Below are 26,549 nucleotides of genomic sequence, written 5' to 3' on the forward strand. Positions count from 1 at the left end.
AAATACTTAAAAAAAAACAAACCCACAACTCTAACTACTGGCTTTGTTAATCTAGGTAATAGTATGTGACCTAAAAGCAATAGGAAAACCTTAACAGACATTTATTTAAAACCACTTTAGGGGTACCTAAATGGCTTAGTCATAGAGGATGAAACTCTTCATCTCAGAGTTGTGAGTTAAAGCCCCATGTTGGGTGTGGAGCCTACTTAAAGGAAATTAAAATAGAAGAAAATAAAACCACTTTAGTAACAGTACACTGCTTTCTTAAGTAAAGAAAAGGTTGGGGCACCTGGGTGGCTCAGTGGGTTAAAGCCTCTGCCTTCAGCTCAGGTCATGATCCCAAGGTCCTGGGATCGAGCCCCTCATCGGGCTCTCTGCTCAGTGGGGAGCCTGCTTCCTCCTTTCTCTCTGCCTACTTGTGATCTCTGTCAAATAAATAAATAATTTTTTAAAACCTTAAAAAAAAAAAAAAAAGGAAAGAAAAGGTTCCAGGAGGAGGTAATTTAAAATGATGACTCTTCAAAAGGGCTGTCCAGAATTTTTACTATTTTTTTTTACTTAAGATATTTGTCTGTAGCAAACAGAAGAATTCCAAATATTCTGGTAATTTGGGTATGCTGTTAAGTGTCCCCAAATTATAATGATGATGATTTACAGAAGTGGAATGGTATAGTCTAAAGTCACACTTCAGTTCTACTAAGTACAAAGTGGGAACTGCATGAGACACTCAACATTTAGGAATAAATTACTCGTAAGCCTTTTCAGGTATATGGTTTTCTGAGTGTGAAATTTCTAAGAATCGAAACATACTATGTAAAAAAATATTTTTATGAAAATATTAAATGTAAATAACAGACCACACAGTGTATGCTCAATGTGGTAACTATTTAAATCTGTGAAACAACTCCATCCATTCATCTGGCCATCCACATACAGATTAGAAAGCAGACAGCAGAGATGAGAATGGTATAGCTATAGAGCACTGTTCAGTTTTAACGTGAAATTTATGCCAAAACAATTTTATAATTTCCAATCACATCCACCGAAGTAAAAACTGATTGAGGCAAAAATTACCAAGAGATCTAAAACCACTGTTAGGGAAGAATATTCCAGAATAAGATATTCGCACAGTCTCAAAGATATACACAGGATACTTAGGGGTTACAAAGAGAAAAGGCAGAGGCAAGCTGGTAAGCCCTACCTTAACTAAGTTATCCAATAAAATATCAGCAATGATGGGGTAAGTTGCATCAAAGCCTCGTCCTGCTGTGTTATCTCTGTAGCATCCCCTGTCAAAATGTTTAATCTGAATCTGATCATGTGAAAATAAGACAAATCCACATTGAGGGACATTCAGCAAAATAAATGGCCTAGATTTCTCAAGAAGGCAATATCTAGGGAGGTTGAGGAAATATGAAAACTAAATACAACACAATATCCTTGAAAAGGATTTTAGGAGGAAAAAGTCCAGCTCTAGGTACATTACTGAGGCAATTATGGAAATCTGAAGGACTGTCATCATTCCAAACAGTATTGTATTACTATTAATTATCTGACTTTGATAATTGCATTGTGGTCATGTAAAATAATGCTCTTGTTTTAGAGGATTAAACTGATGTATTTATGGGCTTAAACTGAATTAGGGGATTAATCTGGATGTTTGCAAATAACTCTCAAATGATTCATTAAAGAAAGAAAAAATATATGGACAGCGGTGAAAGGAACATGGCAGAATGTTAACAATAGGTAAATTTAAGTCAAGAATAAACAGGTGTTCACTGTTTTTTCTTAAAACTATTTTGGGACTAGGGATGCCTCCGTGGCTCAGTCATTAAGTGTCTGCCTTCAGCTCAGGTCATGATCCCAGGGTACTGGGACAGAGCCCTGCATTGGGCTCCCTGCTGAGCAAGGAGTCTGCTTCTCCCTCTGCCCCATCCCCCCATGTTCACTCTCTCTCTCTCAAACAAATAAAATCTTAAAAAAAAAAAAAAAGGATCGAGGAAAAAGGTACACTGCCTATATGTAGTGAACAAAGATAGATTTATTTTCCAGAAAGATTACTGCAAACCCTCAGAGTTGTTACCCTATAGCTGGACAGATAAGATCCATTATTCAATAACTTTATTCAATAACCATTTACAGAACACTAATTATGTGCCTGTGGTCCTGTGTTTAGAGTGCAGAAAAGACAAGACACAATCCTTGGCTTGAAGGACTCAGCCTATAAGAGTCTGCTGTCGACTGTACTTCAATAAAAGTTTTCTGTATGTCCTTATAAAATCCTTATTTCTAAATTTAGTGACTCAGACTGTACGCAACCTAATTTTGTATTTATATTGAGCATCAGCAATGTTTCCATATTTACAACCAAATTACTAAACTTCACAATAAAGACTGTAAAAGAACCAATATTTATTTTTATAAGGACATATACAGAAACTACTATGAAAGTCTGCATTTTTTACTTCTGCTGAGAAGTAACTGTTTCACTTTAAATTGAGCAAGAAGTCCTATTATACGAAGTGAACATGACAATTAATATACAGGGTTACCCTTGTGAATCTTTTCTCTCAGGATTAAAGATAGAGTAAGCAGACTGAGAAGCAGCAGCTGTCTGCTATCTGCCATAGTTGTTACTAAAGTTTACAGAGAGTGAAGCCTAAAGTGAAGCCTTCTCTGATGCAAATTATGTTAAGTAGCTGGGATTCTGTAACTCTATCTCTATAATCACACTTGAACTTGCATTTCTGCACTAGAATTTACAGGAATTTTTTTTTTAACATATTCTAACCCTTCAAGTTAAAACAGGTTTCCAAAATGATTTACTTAACAGACTTGCACAGTTCAGAAATGTTTCCAGTTATTTATAGAGATCTTATTCATCACCTGAAAGAATGATTTTACTTTTACCAAAGATAAATTTGAGTTTCTTTTCCAGAAACAAAATACCATTTTGTCTACATAAAGTCCCTCACTTGCCCTAAATCCAAAGAGTTAAAACGGGAAATTCTATGGTCAGTCAACCCATAAAACTATTTTCAGAAGAGAAACCTAAATTACCAACTAATCACGAAGATAATCTGAGAGATAATAAATAGAAAGAGGTATTGTTCAACCCCTGAGCATGAAAAGAAGGTAAGTGGAAGCAGGTAAAGGACAGAAGAAAGTGGCAGAAGAGAAGCATATGAAGACCCTTCCCCATCCTGCTTACGGAATTCACCTCCTTTGTCACCCAAGAGCTTAGATGCACTGGGACAGCTTCTGACTCTAATAAAACTACACTCTTCTTAAAATCACCATTTCGATGGTGATTTTTTTCCTTTAACTAAATGAAAAACTAATCAAAAAACATGGTAAGAAATTAGATTTTTATCAATACACAAATAAGTTTACTTAAAATCAGCTCAGTTACATATTTAAAAAAAGCTTCAGAACCTTTCCCCACCAATGTCTATAAACTAAAATAGGTTCACATGAAACCTACAGTCCAACCCAGAAGCATCCATAAGTGATGGCCCAGGTACTAGCTGACACATTTCTCTTGTCACTGACAGCGAGAGTCACAAACAAAACACATCCCTTGCCTGGATGAGCAGGAAGAAATCAGATAAAAGAGGCTCATAAAACGTCTGTGAAGGAGAACTGGTTATATCAGAAGAGTTCCAGCACTTCAATCGAATATAATTCTCTATTGTTCTTTTCTTGATTTAATTTCTGCAGCTCACGAAAACTTACTTCAATCTTGTTGAGCTCGGAACAAATGCAAATCTAAAGAAAAAAGTTTCAGAGTAACTTTTACCATAACTTTTACAAGTACAAATCCTCCATGACCACTTATAACTATTCCAAGATAAAAATTTTAAGAATAAATTATAATTTAAGTGATAATTTGGGTACTAATGAAACTCGGTATATATCAAATAATCACACACCTGGGATTTCACAAACTTGTAAAGACTCAACAGTAGCCTTTTTGCTTCTGGTATCATTACAACAACAGTAAAGTTAGCATCCAGAAGTAGACATATCCAATCCATAATCTGAAGACAAACAGGAAAAGGAAAATTAAGATTTTAAATTTAATTTTAGCTTAATTCATTTTACAAAGTCCAGAATTATCTCAGATATAAAAATTAGTCTTTTTACTAAAATCTAAGCATTTAAGTTTAGAAATGGAGTCATTTCTAACCAACGTAAAAAACACTCTTCTTTGATTTACACTTATTTCACAAGCATAACTCAATCTTTTTCATATGATTTCACCCATGTAGGGAATTTACAAAACATATGAACAAAGAAAAAAGAGACAAACCAAAAAAACAGCCTCTTAACTAGAGAGAACAACTGTTGATTACCAGAGGGTAGGCAGGTGGAGGGATGGGGTAAATAGGCGAAGGGGAGTAAGAGAGTTCACTGATCAGGATGAGCACAGGATGTTGTAAGGAAGGGCTGAATCACTATACTGTATACCTGAAACTAATATAATACTGTATGTTATCTATACTTGAATTAAAAAGTAAAACAATAAATTGAAAAAAAGATGATCTTACTTGGTTCAGGGTTGGAGGGTGTAGTCCAGGAAGAGTCATAGTAGCATTTTCACTACATTTCAGATAAAGGAAATACAAATACTGGAGAAATAGCTGGGTAGGGGAAAAAAGGACAATTATCGCCTTGATAGAAAAATGTTCTCTCTATATAAAGCTAACAAAGAGACAAAAAAATTTAAGAAGGTACTGAGTTTAGTTATACATCAAACAAATATGCTAGACACCTGGGGACACAAAAATGAATAAAATGCAGTCTTCGCCATCAATAAGGAATTCATCTGGTTTGGGAGGGGTGGCTGGGGAGCTTATTCTGTTTTTAAGTAGTAAGTAGAAAAGAAAATCCATCTCTCAGCAACTTTTAGTTTCTACTTAAAGAAAAACAACAACTAAATACCCAAAACGTGTATGTATCTATGTATCTATGTATTTTTTTTTAAAGGTTTTATTTATTTATTTGACAGAGAGAGAGAGATCACAAGTAGGCAGAGAGGCAGGCAGAGAGAGAGGGGGAGCAGGCTCTGGCTGAGCAGAGAGCCCGATGCGGGGCTCGATCCCCGGACTCTGAGACCATGACCTGAGCTGAAGGCAGAGGCTTTAACCCACTGAGCCACCCAGGCGCCCCTGCATATACGTATTTTAAAAGTAATCTCTACACCCAACATGGGCTCGAACTCATAACCCCGAGATCAAGCGTCACATGCTCTACCAACTGAGCCAGCCAGACACTTGCTTTTAACTTAGATGGATTAACCTGGCCTTCAGGCTTGGCACCAGGAATATGCTAAGATCTGCCAACCAAAAGTTATTCGTCTCCTAGGCACTATTTTTCAGGGTGGGGCTGGGAAACCTCTTATTCACATGAAAGAACCTGATAACCTTTCAAAAATGCCCTAAAGCTGGTTAGAGTTAAGCAGGAAAATTTACACCAGAAATAAGGGGCACCTGGGTGGCTCAGTCAGTTAAGTGTCTCCCTTCAGCTCAGGTCATGATCAGAGAGTCCAAGGAACAAGCCTCTCCCGCCCCAACCTGCCCATGAAGCTCCCCGGACAGTGGAGAGTTTGCTTCTCCCTCTGACCTTCCCCCATCTGATGCACACTCTCTCTCTCAAATAAATAAAGTCTTTTAAAAAAATAAACAAAGCAGAAATAAAACTGTATAGGATGCTAAGAATACTTACAGTAACATGTTGTGCTGGAATGTCTTTCAAGTGAGGCAGAAGAAACATTTCACTGTAAGCTGAATGAAGAATTGCATTTCTACTTAGGACTAAAGGAAAACCTTGTTTCAATAAAGGCTTTTCCACTGAAATTATGAGTAACTCCTTTCCCCAGTGGTATCTCTTCTAAATTTGCAAAAAGTTTTACTTTTCTCAAAGAGCTCTATCACTGAACTTTCTCATAAATACCAGAGATCATTTGAAATACTTCACTCCTGTAATTGGTATTTATCCAGAACATTAATTTTTAAAATCAATAAAGTTTTTGCCTTCATAAAGCTTCTTAAATCAGATTTAAGAAAGCTGTTTGCATAGAGCACTGACTGTACTCCATTTTCCAGCAGAAACTGAAAAAAACTGCAAAACAGGAATCTACTGAAATGATCTATTTACTCCCTAGTTGCTGCTCAGCACTTGAGTGTAGGGAAAGAGACAATGCGGGGGAAATTATTTCAAAGGATACAGCAGAGCTGCTCTCTTTGGTATCACAGGGCACGACGTGGTCTCCTCTGCTGCATCCTGAGGCTTTTTGTTTAACTCCCGATCACAGTTAGCACAGTTTTCTTCTTCAGCATTGAAGCCATTGTGAAGAACTTCCGTTTGCTCTTCCATTTTTTCCTCTTGCACAGAACCACTATAGTCAGAAACTGATTCCACATTGACTTCTGCTTCTTGAAGACTGCCGTCACTAATGCTATCATGTTAATTGAAAGCGAGAAATGAATTCTAATCACTGCATGATCTCGCTAGAAAAATGTTCATTTCGTAGGCATTCAAAGTTTGAAAAATCAAGTAATGTAAAAGATTAAAAATGCAGTAATGAAAAAGGACCTTCGGCTTCTAACTTACCTCAAGAAAATTTTTAAGCAAGCACAGGTGACTGATTCGGGAATGTCAGGGAACTGTTGCAGACAGAGCTGTAACATCTGTACATCTGCCTTTTCTAAGGCAGCCTCCATCAAGCCAGGGCATAAGCTAAGACAAAAAAAAACACCATGAATCATTCTTTTGTATTAAGAAAAATCTCAACTGCAAATACTGTGTAAGCTTTTTCAGAGTATGAAAATTAGTAAAAAAACAAGGTCAAAGAAGTTATTGCATGTCAAGTTTGGTACATAGAAACACTTACCTATGAGAAAGCACATGTGTTTGGATAAGCTGCATCAAAGAGTTCCGGGGATAAAATGATGGTTCTGCTTTGTGTCTTCCCAGGAGTTCTGATACTATGTCCCCAATAATAGTATTAAAGTCAGGTGTTGGCTTAATAGCCAAAAATTTACATAGTTCTACTTCAATGTGTTTTTCTGAATCTTTCTGAAAGGGCAGAAGTAAGACAGTTCAGTCTGGTGCATTAAAGTCACTCTGCACATTAAAGTTGCTAGCTTGGGGCGCCTGGGTGGCTCAGTGGATTAAGCCGCTGCCTTCGGCTCAGGTCATGATCTCAGGGTCCTGGGATCGAGCCCCGCATCGGGCTCTCTGCTCGGCAGGGAGCCTGCTTCCTCCTCTCTCTCTGCCTGCCTCTCTGCCTACTTGTGATCTCTCTCTGTCAAATAAATAAATAAAATCTTAAAAAAAAAAAAAAAAAGATTTAAAGTTGCTAGCTCAACATTTTCTTAAATCATGAACAGTATTCATGCAATCCTGTGAAACTGGAGTTGATGCTGCAATTCACCGCCTAAAGACAAACTACAAAACACAAAATGAAACACAATGCCAGAGTTTAGAAATCAAATTCTTTAAAAGGCTAAGTTACAAACATATTCAATGCAAAGAGGAAAGAGATAGTGACGAGGCTGCCACCATCACACTGACCTCACAAAATACTTAGTACAAGTCAAAGAAGCCAAAGTACTGGATAGCTCTGACAACCTTAATGTACTACACAACTGTTAGCTACAGATACAAAAAAAAAAAAAAATTATAAAAATTAGAATGAATGAAAGTAGATGGGATTTCTTTTAACCACTCGAGCTGATTTTTGGTATTTTTAATACTGTATTTACCTTTATAGCAGATAGAAGTTGTTTGGATGCTGGATTCTGTACACTCACTTCAGTTTTTCTTCTCCTTAACTGGAATTAAGTAAATTAATGAGGATCTCAAAACAATGCCAAAGATCCAAAATACATTTAGGAGAATATAAGGTGTCCCAAAGAGTCTAGAATAGCATACGTATGCTCTAATCAAAAACTTTTAAAAATATTTTAATTTGGTTATAGTGAAAAGTGGATTTATTGCAACTAATTTAAATACCTTTAAGACTTTTAATGTATTGTTTCTTAAACACAAAATCTCTATTCTCAGAAAAAAAAAAATCTCTATTCTCAGGAAGGCATTATTACTAATTGCAAACTGCCCTTTTCCCTATCTGTGTCTTAAACATAAACATGCCCATAAAAATTAACTACTACACTACACATGTCATTTCTGGATGAAAGATGTCAGGTTAGTGGGTTCAAGATTCAAACTGCTCTGTCATTAAGATCAAAGCTATAGGGGTACCTGGGTGGCTCAGTTGTTGAGTGTCTGCCTTCGGCTCAGGCCATGATCTCAGGGTCCTGGGATTGAGTCCTACATTGCTCAGCGGAGAGTCTGCTTCTCCCTCTCCCACGGCCCCCTCCCACGGGGCACATGCACATGAGTGTGCGCTCTCTCAATAAAATCTTTTTTAAAAAAAGATCAAGGGCGCCTGGGTGACTCAGTGGGTTAAGCCTCTGCCTAAGGCTCAGGTCATGGTCTTGGTCCTGGGATCAAGCCCTGCATTGGGTTCTCTGCTCAGCAGGAAGCCTGCTTCCCCTCTCTAGCTGCCTCTCTGCCTACTTGTGATCTCTCTCTCTGTCAAATAAATAAATAAAATCTTTAAAAAAAAAAAAAAGATCAAAGCTGGGGAGCCTGGGTAGCTCAGAGGGTTAAGCCTCTGCTTTCAGCTCAGGTGATGGTCTCAGGGTCCTGGGATGGAGCCCGGCATCAGGCTCTCTGCTCAGCCAGGGAGCCTGCTTCTCCCTCTCTCTCTGCTGTAAGCATTGTACAGATGTGAAAGCATTAAGGTAATTCGACCTTTTCTTTTTCTTCTTTCCCTCCCCACCCCCCGCATTTGCATTAACATTTCTATTTCAACTACCAAACTTACAATTCTCTTCGACTGCTCTGAGTTCTGGGATCCAAGTCTATATTCCCGAGATGTTTCCCAGTTTACAAAGTGAGGCGCAGTCTGAGTGCCTAAGAAAACACAAAGCATACAATTTCTGGAATTTTTTGACCTACTGTATTTAGCCAACCAATCAAAGAACAACAAAAAAATGACCATTTGTGCACAGTTTAAGAGAGGGTTTAAAGATCACTGAATTCCCCTGAGAACCCCAGATCAGTATGTCATAATACAGTATAAAGCTGTGTGCCAGTAACAATGAGCCAAGAGAGGAGACCACTAATAAGCCTGGAAGGGTAAAACTATTAATCATTTTGTCTGGACTCTCCCACTGCCCCTGATGTCAGAAGACTGATCTTCAGTCTTCCGAGTGGAGACTGTTCTCAAGGTAGATACCTGGGTCAAGGAAACTTCAATGAATCGTGGCCAATTTCAACATCAAAAAGAGGTTCTGTAAACTGATGGTTGTAGAAATTTACATCAAACTGGAAGTTAATAAAATGGTTTATATTAATAAAAAAACAGAAGGTCCTGGGGCACCTGGCTGGCTCAGTCAGTAGAGCATGCAACTCTTGATCTCAGGTTCAAGATCGACAATGGATATAGAGGTTACTTAAAAAACAAAAACAAAAATAAACCACAAACGGAAGTTCCTACCTGGATCTTGACTATGCTTGAGTTTTCCAAGAGCACCTGCTAATGAAGACACTTCACACTTGTATGGAATCACCGTAAGAAATTTTCCATGTAGCACAAATAAATTTTCCCCGTAATACCAGAGCTACAAAAAAATGTTATAAAAAATGTAAGCAGGGGCGCCTGGGTGGCTCAGTCATTAAGCATCTGCCTTTGGCTCAGGTCATGATCCCAGGGTCCTGGGATTGAGCCCTGTATCAGGCTCCCTGATCATCAGGAAGCCTGCTTCTCCCTCTCCCACTTCCCCTGCTTGTATCCCCTCGCTCACTGTTTCCCTCTGTCTCTGTCAAATAAATAAATAAAATCTTTTTAAAAAGAAAAAAAGTAAGTAATTTTTTTTCCACTTCTAAGATCTGAGTTGCATTTATAACTATAACTTACGGTATGAGGAATCTTAATGTAACAAAAAAAAATGACAAAACAAAGTTAAGCAACTTTCCAGAATAATCTCACATGTACAACCTATTAACTGGGTAGGTTTACACAGCTCTTATTTTGCCCACGTCTGAATAAAGCATAATTTGAAGAATACTCTTTACTCCTAAAAATCTGATCAACATATGCATTTAAAATAATGACTTAGAAGTAATACTGCCACTGTATAACAGTTATACACCTATTAATGTAATAATTACCAAGGGTACTGTAACAGGGCACTCTGTTAATGATGTGCTAGATGATAAAAGCAGAATTTAATGTTTTTTTTTGTTTGTTTTGGTGCAGAAAGGTGATTTTTATTAAAGCCCGGGGACAGGATCATGGGGAGAAAGGGCTGCTGCTAACATTGTTTCTATCTTATAACTCCACTTTTTAAAATGGTAAAATGTAAGATGGATATATGAACAAAAAGCTTAAAGGAACATGGAAATCAAACAAGTTTCTTAGAGTGGTAGAACTGTAAGTGGTTAATTTTATTATTATTTGTTTCAATATAAAATCATATTGTATGCTGTGAAATCTAGTCTCCTTATGCTCTAATTACAACTATCTTAATATCACATTACCTTGATTACATTTTATTTATATATGAAAATGCATTCACTAAACAACCAATCCTTATGGGCACCTTTGATAGACACTGAAGAAAAAATGGGTAACAAAATAGATAATTACCCCTGCCTCAGAAGTTTGGTCTGGCTGGCTAACATTTAAACTCTTCAATAATTCTTATTAAGTGGAACCTGAGTGGCTCAGTCAGTTAAGCATCCAGCTCTTCATTTCGGCTCAGGTCATGATCTCAGGAGCCTGGGATAGAGCCCCATAGCGGCCTCTGCACTCAGCAGGGAGTCTACTTGAGATTCCCTCTCTCCTCTCCCTTTGCCCCTCCCCGTGCTTGGCCTGCCCTCCCTCTCTTTGTCTCTGTCTCTCAAATAAATATAGAAATAAATCTTAAAAAAATAATCCTTATGTAACTCCATGATAATGTTTCCCACGTAACCTAAAAGACTAATTTCTTAAGAAAAGTAACAGCCCTGGTGTATGGTTGAAAATACAAGTGGAATTGGAATGGGGCTCCTGGCTGGCTTAGTCAGTATAGCATGTGACTCTTGGTCTCGAAGTTGTGAGTTCAAGCCCCAGAGTGGATATAGAGAATACTTAAAAAATAATAATAATAAAGGGGCACCTGGGTGGCTCAGTAGGTTAAGCCTCTGCCCTCAACTCAGGTCATGATCTCAGGCTCATGGAATCGAGCCCCACATCAGGTTCTCTGCTCAGCAGGGAGCCTGCTTCCCCATCCACCTGCCTGCCTCTCTGCCTACTTGTGATCTCTCCCTCCGACAAACAAATAAATAAAATCTTTAAAAAATAATAATAATAATAATAAATGGAAATATTTATAAATACAAAAGTAAAAACTTCAAACCAAAGAGCAGCTACGTTTTATTTGCTCATTGTTCTTCCTTGATCTAAAATTGCCTATAATTGAAAGTGACAAACTTAACAAAACTTGAAACAATAACCAAATTAAATATCATCTTGCAAGTAAAAAATATTTTCTCAATTTAATAAAAAACTGCCAAATTATTAAAATATGAAGTCTCTTCCTTTATACTGTATTTATCATGCACAAAAGTAACTAAATTTAAAAATCCCCAAAACCAAAAACTTACTTGACCGCTGGTCCCCTGTGGTAGCTCTTTGGAAGTCTGTAGTGTTTGAAATTTTGTGTTCCATATGGAGATGCATTCTACAAAGTAAGACAAACAAATTCAGAGTTGTACCACATATAAACATGTGACGCTGAGGGTGATGGGGAAGGAAGTGAGGAGATTAGGAGACTCACAGTTAAACAGTCTTGTTTTATTAGGTATAAAATGAGTAATGAAGACAGTGATTGCCGCAGAAACTCAAGGAAATGAGATCTTATGACAAGAAGTGGACATGGGTAAGGGCAGTGGGCATATGGGATATCTACGTACCTTCCCCTAATTTTGCTGTGAATCTTAAACTGCTCTAAAAAAATAAAGTGTTAATCATAACAATAATAATAAATTAGTAATAAATGTTGATATGCAAAGGGCTCTACGATCCCTCAGTAAGTGAATAAATTAGGTGCACAAGTGTGAATGGTATGCTACTATACAAGTGAAAAGAAGAGGAAAGAAAAATTAGTAGTATTTGCTTGTACACACGTGAAAAGACTCTAGAAAGAGACACTGGAAGCTCTAACAGTAGTTACCGGGCTTTGGGGGTTAGAGCAGGACCCAGAAGAGGGATGACGTCGGGGCTAGAGAAGCACAGCATGGTACAGTGACAAAGTGTCAGAACTGGAGATCAGTGAGGTCTGTGGCCTAGGTAAAAAGGGTCACCCTACTTGGTTATCCAATACCTGTCTGCTGACTTGTAAAACAGGACTGGTGTTAGTAACTACTTTCTTTCCTAGTGTTGCTGAAAGATTAAATGATACAAACAAGATAACATACATAAAATGCCCTGTGCAGGACAGCTATGCTGTTAACTAGTAGCTCCTATCTTAAGAGGGAGAAACGTTAAGGACACAATACACAGACTAGGAAGGGCAGGTTAAGAGTACAGTCAGTAGGAAGCCTGGGATGAATAAATCAGAGGATTCTTGCTCAGAGACTGAGAAAAGAGACTGGAAAAAGTGGATGAGGTCTAGACTATAGAGAGACCTGAATACTAGACAAAAAATTCTGAGTTTCATAGTGTTGCCTGAAAGACCCTAATCTCACACTGGCCAGAACAAATGTATTTTTTGTGATGGACAGTAAGTCTGTGTGTGTGTGCAGGGGTCATCTGGGGGCAAGGTGAGGTGGAAATGAGTATGATGCTCTGATGTCAGAGATGAAAAAGCCTATTAGCAGTCCCTGAATATCAGGTCGTCCAAGTCTAGTAGATTTCCTTTCTGCTAAAAGGCTATGAATTCGAATCCCTACCACAAGGCTTACCAATGATCAAATGCCTATGGGCTGGCACAGATATTGGCAGTTTTTATTCCTTTAAGACATTAGTCACGAGTGAGGTAGTGATACAAGGAATATTTCTAAAAGATGGGGCACCTGGCTGACTCAGTCAACAGAGTATGTGACTCTTGATCTCAGGGTTTTAAGTTTGAGTGTTGGGTGTAGAAATAAGTAAAAATAAATAAATAGGTAAATAAGTAAATACACAAATAAATAAAATAAACTTTAAAAAGTAACTAATGTAAGTTGAAATCAAAGACCTATTCAAGGAGAGTTAGGAAGCTACAAAAATAATTTGATTATGATGCTAAAGAAAACTAATGGGTAATAATAAATAAAAAGGAAAAAGACTAAAAGGTACACTTTGAAGGAAAAATCCAAAGGACTTCTTAATGGATCAGATTTCAGTCACCCTTGGAAGATGGCAGCGGTGGTCCTAGGACCGCTACATGATCTTGATCCAGGACGGTGAGTGCAACACCATTTCGAGCATCACCAGACACCACAGTCTTGAGCAACAGTGATCTAACCACCCTCTGATCTTTCTCTGGATCACTTGGATGTATTGGAACCAAGGTTTCATATATACATCCATCAGAGCCTGTTGGAAACAAGTATTTGTTATTATCAGATAAAGGACAGCTCCGTATCTGTTTCAGTTCAAGGTACTAAGTTGTTTATAAGTTGTATCAATTTCATATAGGATACAACTAGAAAAATAAAGATTCAAAATCATACCACTCTATGCTTTTCCTTAATTGTACTACAAACCTAAACTTGAGGGAGTAATATTATTATTAATCTCTCAGTAAGAATTATCACAACAGCTAAATACTCCTAATAGCTTAGAATATGCAAGGGAACTGCAGGAATACAGACAACCTAGTCCCTAAAAGGATGTATACCTCACATTCGACATTAATTAGCCTTCTGGTCTATACATGACATTTCTCATTACTGCATCACCCTGAAAACCATATGAAATTGCTGTTTTTTGGCATGTCAATGGAATTTTGGCAATTTTATTGTGGTTCTAGTTATGCTACAGGAAGATTTTATGACCTTTGCTTCAGACTCCCTTATTACAGTGTTCATTCAGTAAGCTAAAACTTAACTCATAAACTTTCATTCAGCAGTAAGTGTATCTGGGGCACCTGGCTGGCTCAGTCTGTAGAGTATGAAACTCTTAATCTCAGGGTTGTGAGGTCAAGCCCCATGCTGGGCATGAAGCCTACTTAAAAAAAACAAACTAAAGAAAACCAAACCAAATCACTAAGTATATCTTACAGATTAAACTATAAGAAAACCAGTCCCTCTTAAGCAAAGGCATTAAGTGAATTCCAAAGACCTTCTAGATAAAGTAAATGATGGGAACTTTTTCTTAATAGCCATTGCAAACACTTGCACATTAAAAAATCTCACAGATTTTTAAATTGAGGTGGGAGGAAGGGCTAATTCGGTGATGGGCATTAAGGAGGGTACTTGATGTAATGAGCACTGGGTCTTATATGCAACTAATGAATCACTAAATTCTACCTTTGAAACCAATAAAAAAAAAGATATTAAGATTTTTAAATTGTCATACTATGAAAATATTCTCCTTGTTCTTTCCTCCCTTAATTCTCTCAAAACAACTTCAAGAGGAGCCATAAAGGGCAGGATAAAGAGGACACCACAAAGGCATTTTTTCTTTTTCCTAGTCACCTAAGAATAGGGTTATAGTTTAGACCATTAGATACAGATAATCTACAAGGGATAAACAAATCTATAAAACGCTGGCTGGCACAGGCCACGAATGCTTTGTTAGATTCCGTTAACTCACCTGCCTCCACCATCGTTCAAAGAAGGGTACCCTAAATCTTAAGGCTAGAAAAGAGAACTAGGAGGGTCACTCAATACCAACCTTCGTTATTTTATTATTTATTTACTTATTTTAAAAGTTTTTATTTATTTATTTGACAGAGAGAGTGTGTGCATGTGTGTGTGTGAGCATAAGTAGACAGAGCAACAGGCAGAGGGAGAGGGAGCAGCAGGTGAGCAGAGATCCCAATGTGAGACACGATCCCAGGACCCCAGGATCACAACCTGAGCTGAAGGCAGACGCTTAACGGACTAAGCCAACCAGGGCCGCCTTAGTTATTTTATGCTTCACTACTTACAGTATCAAAGAACCTAGCCTTATGATGATAAAGATAAAAAAGAATTTTTCCCTTCTTTATTGGTATTATGTTACTACTGCTTTATATATATATATAAAATATATTTATAATTAATAAATTTTTATAGTTAATAAATATATAAATAACATCTGTTAAAAATATATAAATACATATATTTTTAACAGATTTTATTTATTTAAAAGAGAGAGACAATAAACATAGGCAGGGGGAGAAGAAGAGGGGGAGAGAAAGGGAGAAGCAGACTCTCTGCTGAGGAGGGAGCCCAGGACTGGGAGGTCCCAGGACCTCAGGATCATGACCTGAACTGAAGGCAGACACTTAATGGACCGAGCACTCAGGCGCCCTGATGAATCTTAAGATATAAAAATTAGCTGCAGAGAACCAGTGACGTAATGCATGACAGATATGGCAAAGTGCAAAAAGTGAAGGCACAAATGCTTAGAAGGAAGCAGAGGAAGGAAGTGCTACAACAGAAAACTGCAAAAAACCTCAGATGCTAACTCAGAAAACCCACCGTCCTTTATTTATAATCTCTGTAAGTTTGAAGAAAAATACTTACTTAATGACATCAGGGAGATGAATTTCCGATCCATAGATGCAGTGAAACTCTGTATAACAGATTTTTCTTCTTGTCCATGTAAGAGCGTGTATTTGCTTAAGGTATGTGAGTTGAACTTTTGTATGTAAGCAAAGTAATTTCCATGCTGCACATAAAAAGGTTATTTTATTTAAAAATATTCCCATCTCAACCAATTATATTTATATGTTAAAGCCAGTTGTCACCCTCCTGATTAATGAGTGCTTAAAAACCTCTTGTCCAATTAAATTGTTCTAAAAATATTTCTTTGTAACTAGAAGATTTTTTAGTATTTAAAAAAGATACACAATAAAAAAAATCTTCTGAGAGAAATACTAAAGCCCATTTTTAGTTTAAAAATAATATATGCGAATTTGAAATGTCACAAAATAGGCCAGGAATTAAAGATACCACTTACTTTTTCAGTAATAAAAATTAGAACAGGATGCTTAAATACCATGAAAATCTTTGTCCACCTAAAAAAATAGGAAGAAAATTTATAAAATGCCAAATCACCAGCTGAGAGAAACCTATCAAGCTAAATTTCAGAGAATATCTTCTATTATTTTTTAGAGTCAAATAGACATCAGAGAACTTAATTCAGTGTTTCAAATTACATTTCACGGAGAATTAATAGATATTTCTCTGCCAAATGAATCTCTGGATTAAATGCAAATTGCTTAACTTCCCAGAGCTTTAAAGACAATGTGAATTGTAAAGCTCCAAAGGGGTGGGTGTGTGACAGTAGGCAGTGTTATTCAACTTATTTGACCCCTCCCCTTCCCCTTCCTTTTCAGTCACTTTCAGGACTAGTACTCTGAGGAAAATATTAGGATCTCACCTGCCTGGAGAGGAGGCACAGGGAAGATAAAGAGCTTGTAACTGAGGCTACACAGCCAAATTCTGGCAAAGTGGCCACTAGAACTCATATCCTCTACCTATATCCCTTTTTCCTGAAGATTTCCTCCAAACACAGCTGCTCACACATTAGAGCCATTCAACAGAGCAGTCCAAGATACACCTGGTCACTGTCTACATTGTTCACTAAGTACAAGTCTTCCTTCTGACTTTTAGAAATTTAGCTTGCATCAAGTGGACCAGGAGAGGCAGCAAGTTAACTAAATAGGAAATGTGATCAAATAATGAGGACTCGGGGGCGCCTGAGTGGTTCAGCCGGTTAGGTGTCTACCTTCAGCTCAAGTCATGATCCTAGGGTCTGGGGACTGACCCCTGAATCGGGCTCCCTGCTCTGCGGGGAATCTCCTTCTCTCTCTGCCTGCCACTCCCCTCTTTGTACAAAATCTCTCTCTCTGCCAAATAAATAAAATCTTAAAAAAAAAATAATGGGGACTGGAGAAATGTGAAATCATGAAATTTCCTTCTATCATTAGAGAGTCATTTTCCCAGTTTATACCAGAATCTGGGAAAGCAGGGTGCTCAAAGCACTATCATCATGTCACTAACAACAAACTATACTTGTCCTCAGGGGTAAGGGTTCTGACCTTGGCAGTCAGGGCAATGTAACAGGGAGAGATTTTGGGCTCATGGCACTACCCATGTCATCTTCAAATAACTCCTATACAGTCTTCTGTCATCAAAACAGGACTCACATGCCTATACAGTCTCCCCAGTCACCTATCACTCCAGAGGCTTTTGGAGGTTGCTAATTTGGTCAATGGCATATAAATGGTTTTTAATTAAGCTTTTACTATATTTATAACCAAAATACTTTCGAACAAAGCAAAGAATGGTATTAAAAATATGCACAGTAGATTTTTATTATGGAAAAAATTCATTTACAAGTATTAGAACTTACTTAATCACTTCTTCATCAGAGATAACAGTTTCAATTTTCTGCTGGGGCTCTGCAAGCAAGGCCTCTAAGCCACGAACAGCACCTTCCTTGAATAGCACTAAGGGTTCTGCCCCTTGTATTGAATGTATCCTATATATCTCAGCAGACAACTAGAAGAAAGTAAGAATGTATTAGTTTTTATTTAAACCAATTGCTACCTAAAAGAATAAGGACATTTACAGAAAGCTTATTTTTAAGAATTGACTTGTTTTCATTTTGATTCAGCTTTATGTGGTTCCACAGTCAAATGTACAACATAAAATACATACAGAAGACTTTTGCTCCTATACCATTTACCCTGTCCCCTGCTCTACCCTTAAGTCTTTCTTTATTTTATAGGATATTTGTTTATTTGAAGATTTAATTTATTTATTTATTTAGAGAGAGCATGGGTGAGCAGAGGGAGGGGCACAGGGAGAGGGAAAGAGAAATCAAGCAGGCTCTGTACTGAGCGCAGAGTCCAATGTGGGGCTTGATCCCACAACCCTGAGATCATGACATGAGCCTAAATCGAGAGTCAGACACTTAACTGACTGAGCCAACTGTAAGTCATCATTTTTATGCATTTTTGGTTTATTCTTTTATTTTGACTACTGGAGGGAGGTACATCTGGCGACCGAAAGTGGGGAGAGGTATAAATGACACCACTAATGCAGTTTTAAGCAGTTCTGGGGCTAGATAAAGACTGATGCCATAATTACAACTACAGCCTGTAAGCCCAAGAAAAGAAGTTAACTCCACTGTAAAATTAAGGATCATGTTACTGCCAGGTAAATAGAAAGACTGGGGCCAGGAGACAACACAGCTAGCTAGAAGTTTCGAGGGTCCAAGTGGTAACTGTCATTACATCTCAATCAGTTCTATCATGTGCCACTTCTAAAATCTACCAATTGTATTTAGTTAGACATTCATAACTGGAAATAACTTTCAAGGTTACCCTAGTTTGAGACCCTCATTTTTAAGTAAGAAAAGTTAATTAACACACTTTAGGTTAGGGGTGCCTGGGTGGCTTGATCTGTTAAGCTTATGACTCTTGATTTCGGCTCAAGCCATGATCTCAGGGTTGTGAAATCCAGCCCTGTCTCTGGCTCCACGCTCAGAGGGGTCTGCTTGAGATTCTCTCTCTCCCTTCCACCACCCCCGACCACTTGCATGTGCTCTCTCTCTCTCAAATAAATAGATCTTTATGCACACACACATACACACACACACACACACACACACTTTAGGTCATTAGTAGAAAAGGCACAGTTACTCAAGGTTCTTTCTTACTGTATTCTGTACACTCTTAAGATATATAATAGAATCAGCAGGGTCTGTTCTACCTATTTTAAGAAAGGCACAGTGAAGTTCTCACTAGGGACACATCATAAACATCTAAACTCATGGAAGTAACTGAAAACGTATCATTCAAGAATTATTTAAATCCTTAATCTCATGTAATAATAAAGTTTCTATTTTCTAACACATTAATGAACTAAGATGTGTTCCAAGATACACTATAAAATAACTAGAATGAAAAGCTGATATAACTTTTATGTTCACTTTCACAGATATACTAAGATAAACAAAATACTACATTATAAATTATTCCATCTCACCAGTAAGCTAATAGACACACTAGAAAATCCAAAGACTAATATGTGAGCCTGGGTGGCTCAGTTAGTTAAGTGTCTCCTTTCAGCTCAGGTCACGATTGTGGGGTCCTAGGATTGAGCCCCGCATCAGACTCCCTGCTCAGTCGGGAGCTGCTTCTCCTTCTCCCCACTTGTGCTCTTTCTTTCTCTCAAATAAATACAAATCTTAAAAAAAAAAAAAAAATCCAAAGACTTACTGTAGCTTTAAATACTTTATCCAGGTTTACGTCTTCATTACTCCATATTCTCAAAACCTTAAATCAATACACACAAGTTTAAAAAGCATTCCAATTTCCACTTACATTTAACACAAAGTTACCAAATCGACATTTGATCTGTTGCATATATTATGTAAAAAGTTTTAAAACTCACCTTATTATCATGTACAACAATATACTCTCCAGTTTGAAAGTTGCATACAGCTGGACATGTTATAATTTGACCTTGTTTCACTGACCAGCTTCCCAAGGGTTTCTGATCAGAAACCTAGTAAAATCAAGGCAACATACAATATTCGAAAAGTCAATTTCAGATGTTACAGCAATTAAATTTACAATCAAGACAAAGAAAATAATAATAATAACATTTAATAAATTTCCCAAAGTAAAAAAGTAAGTAATCACAAAAAAGGCAAACACTGTATGATTCCACTTAAGACAGAAAGTAGAATGGTGGTGTCCGGGGCTGGGGGAATGGGGAGTTACTGCTTATTTCAGTTTTTCAAGATGAAGAGTTTGGGAGACGGATGGTGTGATGGCTGCACGACATAAACATACTTAATACACTGTACAGTATACTCAAAAAATAGTTAACAGTAAACTGCATGTTGTATTTTACTACAAATATAAAAAGCTTGGGGTGCCAGGGTGCCTGGTGGCTCAGTCGTTAAGAGTCTGCCTTCCAGCTCTGGCCATGATCCCAGGACTCTGGGATCCAAGCCCTGCATCAGGCTTGCTCAGCCGGAAGCCTGCTTCTCCCTCTCCCACTCCCCTGTTTGTGTTCCCTCTCTCACTGTTTCTCTCTGCAGTCTCTCTCTCCATCAAATAAATACATAAAATGTAAAAACAACAACAACAACAAAAAAAACTCGAGGTGCCTGGGTGGTTCAATTGGTTAAGCCTCTGCCTTTAGCTAGGGTCATGACCTCTGAGTCCTGGGATGACCCGCTCACCCCCCCCAATCAGCCTCCCAGCTCAGCAGCAGTCTGCTTCTCCCTCTTTCTCAAATAAATATTTTTTAAAAAATAAAAAATAAAAAACGTTAAAAAATTAATTAAAATGAAAATGTAACTAAGTTACTAAAAGAAAAAAGCAAATTAACAAAAACAATGGGATTCCACTGTGCCTTTAAATGGGGCGTGGGAAACTGAGCAGGTATACCTGGGATCATGCCAATTCCAGTCACTGTATTTTATGCAGGAACCGCAAAATTTTATGTTTTTTTTTTTATTTTTATTTTTTTAAAGATTTTATTTATTTATTTGACATAGAGAGATCACAAGTAGGCAGAGAGGCAGGCAGAGAGAGAGAGAGAGAGAGAGAGAGAAGCAGGCTCCCTGCCAAGCAGAGAGCCCGATGCGGGACTCGATCCCAGGACCCTGAGATCATGACCTGAGCCGAAGGCAGTGGCTTAACCCACTGAGCCACCCAGGCGCCCGGAACCGCAAAATTTTAAGTCCACCTGACGGTGGAGGTAAAAACCAAGTGTCATCAGAAAGAGTCAACACCAGCAAACGCTACAGGGAATGTTGGCAACCTGTTCCCAAAACTTCAAAGTAGAGAGCTAGCTTCTTAAAGACACGGGAAACTATGTTCAGCAGTCCAGATAAATATAATTACTTGCTACGAGACTACTAAAAGCAAAACTGCTCCGGAGTCTTGAGTGAAGAGTTTGGATAAAAAGGGGGCGGGACCTATAGAGCCTGCCCAGGACTCAACTCCAGGATTTATAGCGCGTAGTTAGTAGGCAACTGACAGCTCACTCGGAATCAGGATTGCATCAAGCTACTAAGAAATCAAACGAGCAAAACTTTTCCCCCAAAGAGAGGGGGAAAGTGTATGGGCACAAAGTTAAACCACTGTTCCCACGCTGCCAGTCACTCTCTCCCGCCCAATCTCCGTTCAACCCTTCGTGGGCAGCTAGAGTAACTGAAAACCCGGGAGGGGATCTTAAGGCCATCACCGGGAGATGCGAAGCGAAAGCCCAGGTTTTCCTTTCCTTTCTGAGTCAAACCCACGTGCACTCAGACGCTCCGCCGCCTGAAAGTCGGAAAGATGTCTCTCTCTCTCTCTCTCTCTCTCCAGAAAAGCCGAGTCCCACGCTAGACCTCATTCACCGTGCCGGAGAGGCCGGGCCAGCTCTCCAATAAGCCGCTCGACGATCTCTCTCGGAAGCTGTGAGAAACCTGCAGCTCTGGCTGGTTCCGTGCTCAGAAAGGGGCGAGACCTCAGCGGGCGCTCTCCGACCACATCACCCTCACCTTATAGAGGATGACGGTCCTGCCGCCGTCCGTCACTAAAAACTGGTCTGCTTTGTCGCTCTGCTCCACGCCTAGAAGTCCGTGAGGCCCGGCACCCAAGGGTACCGCAGACAACGTGAACCCCTCCTCCAACGCTGCCATTTTGGGCAAACCTACTGACTGCCGCTCATCCCTCCCGGCAGGCTTTGCGCTTTCTCTCGCGAGAACTAGGAGCCCGACTGGGCAGACACTTGCCAAATAAGAACCCTGTTTGCTGAGCGGGCGACCTCTGGCGGGCGTGGATGGCGCGGCTGGCGTGCCTGGCTGTGGGCACCGCCGGGTGGGCGGAGCCGGGACGTTGCCTCTAGACTCCGCCTCTCAGCCACGCCCCTCGGAGTCCCGGATGTACTCCTCCGGAGACAGGAAGGGCGGGCGGGGGAGTGTCTTACCTGTCACGTGCGGTAGCTTCAGCTGCGGCGCACTTTTCAGGTCGGGATTTGAGAGGCTGAAGGGTGGGCGTGGCAAGCAGGCAAATATAAATCAGCTCCTTTTTGTTTTGTTCTATTTTGTCACTTTAAGTGGACTCTTTGGGAGTTCTTACCACGGCCTCAAGAAACACTGTGCTGAAGAAAAGAAATGTCCCTCTTCAGATAAACTCTTGATAAAGTGCTGTACCTAAGTGAAAAGCCTCATCCCCCGGCTTCTCAGAACCTTCTGTCGAGCTCTAGAATCCGTGGCCTTTCGGACCTCCCAGCGTGTCTCGGGCTCCTTTTGTTCCCGAGCCTGCGGGCACAGCGCCCTCCCCCTAACCAGAACTTGTCAGGTGGAAGGTGAAGTCGAAGGGTCGGGCCCCTCAGCAATTTTTAGCGAGACGGCATTTCTGGGAGAGATTTCTAACTTAACGTGATTGATTTCACTTGTAATGTAAAAAAAAATTTTTTAAAGATGAATAGTTCATGTTCTTAGGGAGAAACCATCTAAACAGGCAATTACTAAACAAACCTGTACCCGGCGTTACATCACGTGGCAAGATTTAAGCATCCACACAGATCAGAGCCACACAGATCGGATCCCCTTGTGTGTGGAGATTCTTCATGGCTACAACACTGGAGAAAAGAATATTTAGTTATTGAAGAGAAGCCAAATGGTATATACATTTAAAAAAATTTTTTTTTTTTTTTAATTAGGCACCACATCCAGCATGGAGCCCAACACCGGGCTTGAACTCACAACCCAGAAATTGAGACCCAGGTTGAAGTCAGACACTTAACTCACTGAGCCACCATAGAAAGCTGTCCGGAGAGGATGAAAAGGAGTTAGCTGAGACAAGAATGAAGATGGAGGGGCACCTGGGTGGCTCAGTGGGTTAAGCCTCTGCCTTCAGCTCCGGTCCTGATCCCCGTGTCCTGAGATGGAGCCCCACATCAGGCTCTCTGCTCAGCAGGGAGCCTGCTTCCTCCTCTCTCTCTCTCTCTGCCTACTTGTGATCTCTGTCTGTCAAATATATAAATAAAATCTTAAAAAAAAAAAGAGTGAAGATGGAGTTGAAGACAAGATGAAGATGGAGTTAGCTGAGACAAGAGTATTTTCAGCAGCAAATACTGTATGGGTTTTTTTTGTTGTTGTTCTTTTTTATTTTTTAAGATTTTGTTTATTTGGGCACCTTGGTGGCTCAGTCCTTAAGCGTCTGCCTTTGGCTCAGGTCATGATCCCAGCATTGTGGGATCCAGCCCCGTGTCCTGCTCCCTGCTCAGCGGGAAGCCTGCTTCTCTGCCCGTTGCTCTCCCTGCTTGTGTTTCCTCTCTGGCTTGCTCTCTCTCTCTGTCATAAGTAAATAAAATTTAAAAAATAAGATTTTGTTTATTTGAGAAAGAGAATAAAAGAGAGCATGAGAGGGGCAGGGTCAGAGGGAGAAGCAGACCCCCTGCTGAGCAGGGAACCTGATGTGGGACTCGATCCCAGGACTCCAGAATCATGACCTGAGCTGAAGGCGGTGGCTTAACCGCTGGTTAACAGCGGTGGCTTAACAAGCTGGTTAAGCAGCTGAGCTGCCCAGGTGCCCCAATACTGTACGTTTTTTGTTTTGTTTTGTTTAAGATTTTAATTTTTGGGGGCGCCTGGGTGGCTCAGTGGGTTAAAGCCTCTACTTTCGGCTCAGGTCATGATCCCAGGGTCCTGGGATCAAGCTCCGCATCAGGCTCTCTGCTCCGCAGGGAGCCTGCTTCCTCCTCTCTCTCCCGCCTGCGTCTCTCCCTACTTGTGATCTCTCTCTGTGTCAAATAAATAAATAAAATCTTTTTAAAAAATAAATAAATATTTTAATTTTTTGACAGAGAAAGACAGCGAGAGAGGAAACACAACAAGCAAGAGAAGTGGAAGAGGGAGAACAGGCATCCTGCTGAGCAGGGAGCCTGATGTAGGACTCCATCCCAGGGCGCTGGGATCAGGACCCAAACCCAAGGCAGACGCTTAATGACTGAGCCACCTAGGTGCGCCAGTACTGTATGTTTTTAATAAGGCTAACACGTCTGTTACTTTTCAGAGTTGCCGAAGAATTTGACTCTGAATTTGTGGCCCCTTTCTTGGTTAGAAAAGAAACACTGAGATTCAGCCCATCTTGGCCTCTGTGAAACCTTCTTTTTCCTCTCTGGAGGATTAATCAGCCTCTCTACTGAAAGATGTTTGTACATGTTGCCCGTGATTTGATCCCAGCCTACACATTTTCTCCTCCTCCAGGAAGTCTTCCCCAACTCTCTGGGATTGGATTAAATGATTCAGTGCTCCCATGTTATTGTAACAGGTGTTATCCAGTCCTGGGATGGCCTAGTTACTCATATATCTGCACCACTGTGGTTTTGTTATTTATTTATCTATTTATTTATTTAAGAGAAAGAGAGAGACAGAGGGAGCACAAGGAGGGGGAAAGGCGATGGGAGAGGGAGAAGCAGACTCCCCACTGAGCAGGGAGCCAGACATGGGGGACTCAATCCCAGGCAGACACATAACCAACTGAGCCACCCAGATGCCCCTAGAGATAGATTTTAAATCTTCTATTTTTTCTTTTGATAGGTGTGATGGGCTGAACCATCCCTCAACCCCAACCAAATCAATATGTTGAAGACCCAGTCTCCAGTCCCTTATGATGTGACTGTATTTGGAGACGGGGCCTTCAAAGGGGTCATTAAGGTAAAATTAGGTCATTAAGGTGGGTCCTGATCCAATATAACTGGTTTTATTTTAAGAAGGGGAGATTTAGAAGAAGGAGGAGTAGGTGAAGAAGGTGGGGGGGAAGAAGAAGAGATTGGGACACAGACCCACAGAGGGGAGGTCATGTGAAAACATGGGGAAAAGTTGGCCATCCACAAGCCAAGAAGAGAGGCCAGAAGAAACCAACCCTGATAACACCTTGATCTCAGATTTCTAGGATCCATTGCAAGAAAATAAATTTCTGATGTTTAAATCACCCACTCTGTAGTACTTTGTTGTGGTAGCCCTTGTAAATGAAGACAATAGGTTTCATGTTCACAGAATTCCAAACATAAAAAGGGTGTACAGTATAAAAAGTCTCCCCTCCCTATCTCCAGCTACCTTGGTCTCCTTCCCAGAGATGATCAATGTGAACAACTCTTATGTACCATTTCAGATAGATTTTCTACACAAGTCATGTATGTATACATGTTTTCTCCTCCCACTTTTACATAAATGATAGCATGGTGTTTCCAGTGTTCTGCCCTTTGCTTTTTTCACTTAAGTAATATGTCTTGTAAATCAATCCTTATCAGTGCGCAAAGAAATTTCTCATTCTTTTTTACTCTTCCATAACTGGTAATAGATTTTTTTTATAGTTTTGGGATTTCATGAAATATGCAGCCATCTATAGAGTAGATATTGATAACATTCTATTTCTTAGGTTGGGTGGTGGGTTCAGGAATATGTTTTATTACACACATATGTTTCATAACTTAAATTATTATAAATGGCAAGGAGGGAAAAAAGCTTAGAAGGGGGAAATGAAAAGGAAGGGAGGAAATAGATGATATGTATATATATGTGAAATTTTAGTAAGGATGAGACCATAGAAAGCTGTCCTGAGAGGATGCCTTTGAGTAAATGATGTGAAGGAGGAGAGGGAGCTAATTATGGAGTTAGCTGAGACAAGAGTATTTTCAGCAGCAAGTGCAAATGTCCTGTGGCACAAGCAGAGAGCTTCATTAGCACTTGCTCTTACTCTCTGTCAAATAAATAAATAAATAAAATCTTTAAAAAAAATTTGCTCAGCCAACTAGGCTCACAAACTACATCGTAAACATCTTGAGGGTAGGTGTCTTCGTTGTATTCACGTACAGGTCCCCATTTCCTAGCACATAGTAGGCACTCAGTAAAAATGTGCCATTTGAGTGAATGAATCAATCACTTTATATTCCTGGTGCCAGCATATTTGATGCACACAGAGATGCCTGACTCAGTCAGTAGAGCATGTGACTCTTGATCTCAGGGGTCATGGGTCTAAGCCCCATGTCGGGCGTAGAGTTTACTTTAAAGGGATGTCTGGGTGGCTCAGTTGGCTAAGCACCTAACTATTGATTTTGGTTTGGGTTATGATCTCAGGGTTCTGAGATCAAGCCCTGTATCAGGCTCCTCACTCAGCAGGGAGTCTGCTTCTTCCCTCTCCCCCTGCCTCTTCTCTCGCTCTCCCCTCTCTCCCTCTCTCTAAAATAAATGAGTAGATCTTTGGGGAAAAAAATCTTTTTAATAAGAAAAAAAGAGTTTGGGGTGCCTGGATAGCTCAGTTGGTTAAGCATCTAAC

The 26,549-nt window shown here is 39.6% G+C and overlaps 1 protein-coding gene across 3 annotated transcripts; it reads right to left on the minus strand.

The window, feature by feature from the left end:
- Nucleotides 1-2,021: 2,021 nt before the first annotated feature.
- NOL11 (nucleolar protein 11) lies at nt 2,022-21,909 on the minus strand. Of its 3 annotated transcripts, none has more exons than XM_045986386.1 (18): nt 21,764-21,909; nt 19,657-19,770; nt 19,482-19,538; nt 17,609-17,757; nt 16,211-16,268; nt 15,775-15,919; nt 13,448-13,636; nt 11,722-11,798; nt 9,572-9,695; nt 8,897-8,985; nt 7,770-7,838; nt 6,896-7,080; nt 6,616-6,741; nt 6,230-6,460; nt 5,728-5,806; nt 4,551-4,643; nt 3,933-4,040; nt 2,022-3,768 (listed from the first exon to the last, which is right to left on the minus strand). In XM_045986386.1, the coding sequence occupies exons 1-18, from the start codon at nt 21,902-21,904 to the stop codon at nt 3,652-3,654; spliced, it is 2,151 nt and encodes a 716-aa protein (XP_045842342.1). In that variant the 5' UTR covers nt 21,905-21,909; the 3' UTR covers nt 2,022-3,651. The 3 variants fall into 3 exon arrangements, with proteins under 3 accessions (XP_045842342.1, XP_045842341.1, XP_045842343.1); XM_045986385.1 differs by having other exon boundaries at nt 5,728-5,809; XM_045986387.1 differs by lacking the exon at nt 7,770-7,838 and having other exon boundaries at nt 5,728-5,809.
- Nucleotides 21,910-26,549: the final 4,640 nt, after the last annotated feature.

The sequence above is a fragment of the Meles meles genome, chromosome 18 (assembly GCF_922984935.1).
Source record: "Meles meles chromosome 18, mMelMel3.1 paternal haplotype, whole genome shotgun sequence".
NCBI lineage: Eukaryota > Metazoa > Chordata > Mammalia > Carnivora > Mustelidae > Meles > Meles meles.

Bases quoted from the DNA above. Each gene is read 5' to 3' on its own strand.
- NOL11 (XM_045986385.1), bottom strand. From the start codon at position 21,904: ATGGCAGCGTTGGAGGAGGGGTTCACGTTGTCTGCGGTACCCTTGGGT. The intron at 7,839-8,896 runs GTAAGTTTGGTA...ACTTAATTCCAG, and splicing joins CAGAGCAGTCGAAGAGAATT to TTAAGGAGAAGAAAAACTGA. The intron at 4,041-4,550 runs GTAAGATCATCT...GTTTGTCTTCAG, and splicing joins ACCCTCCAACCCTGAACCAA to ATTATGGATTGGATATGTCT.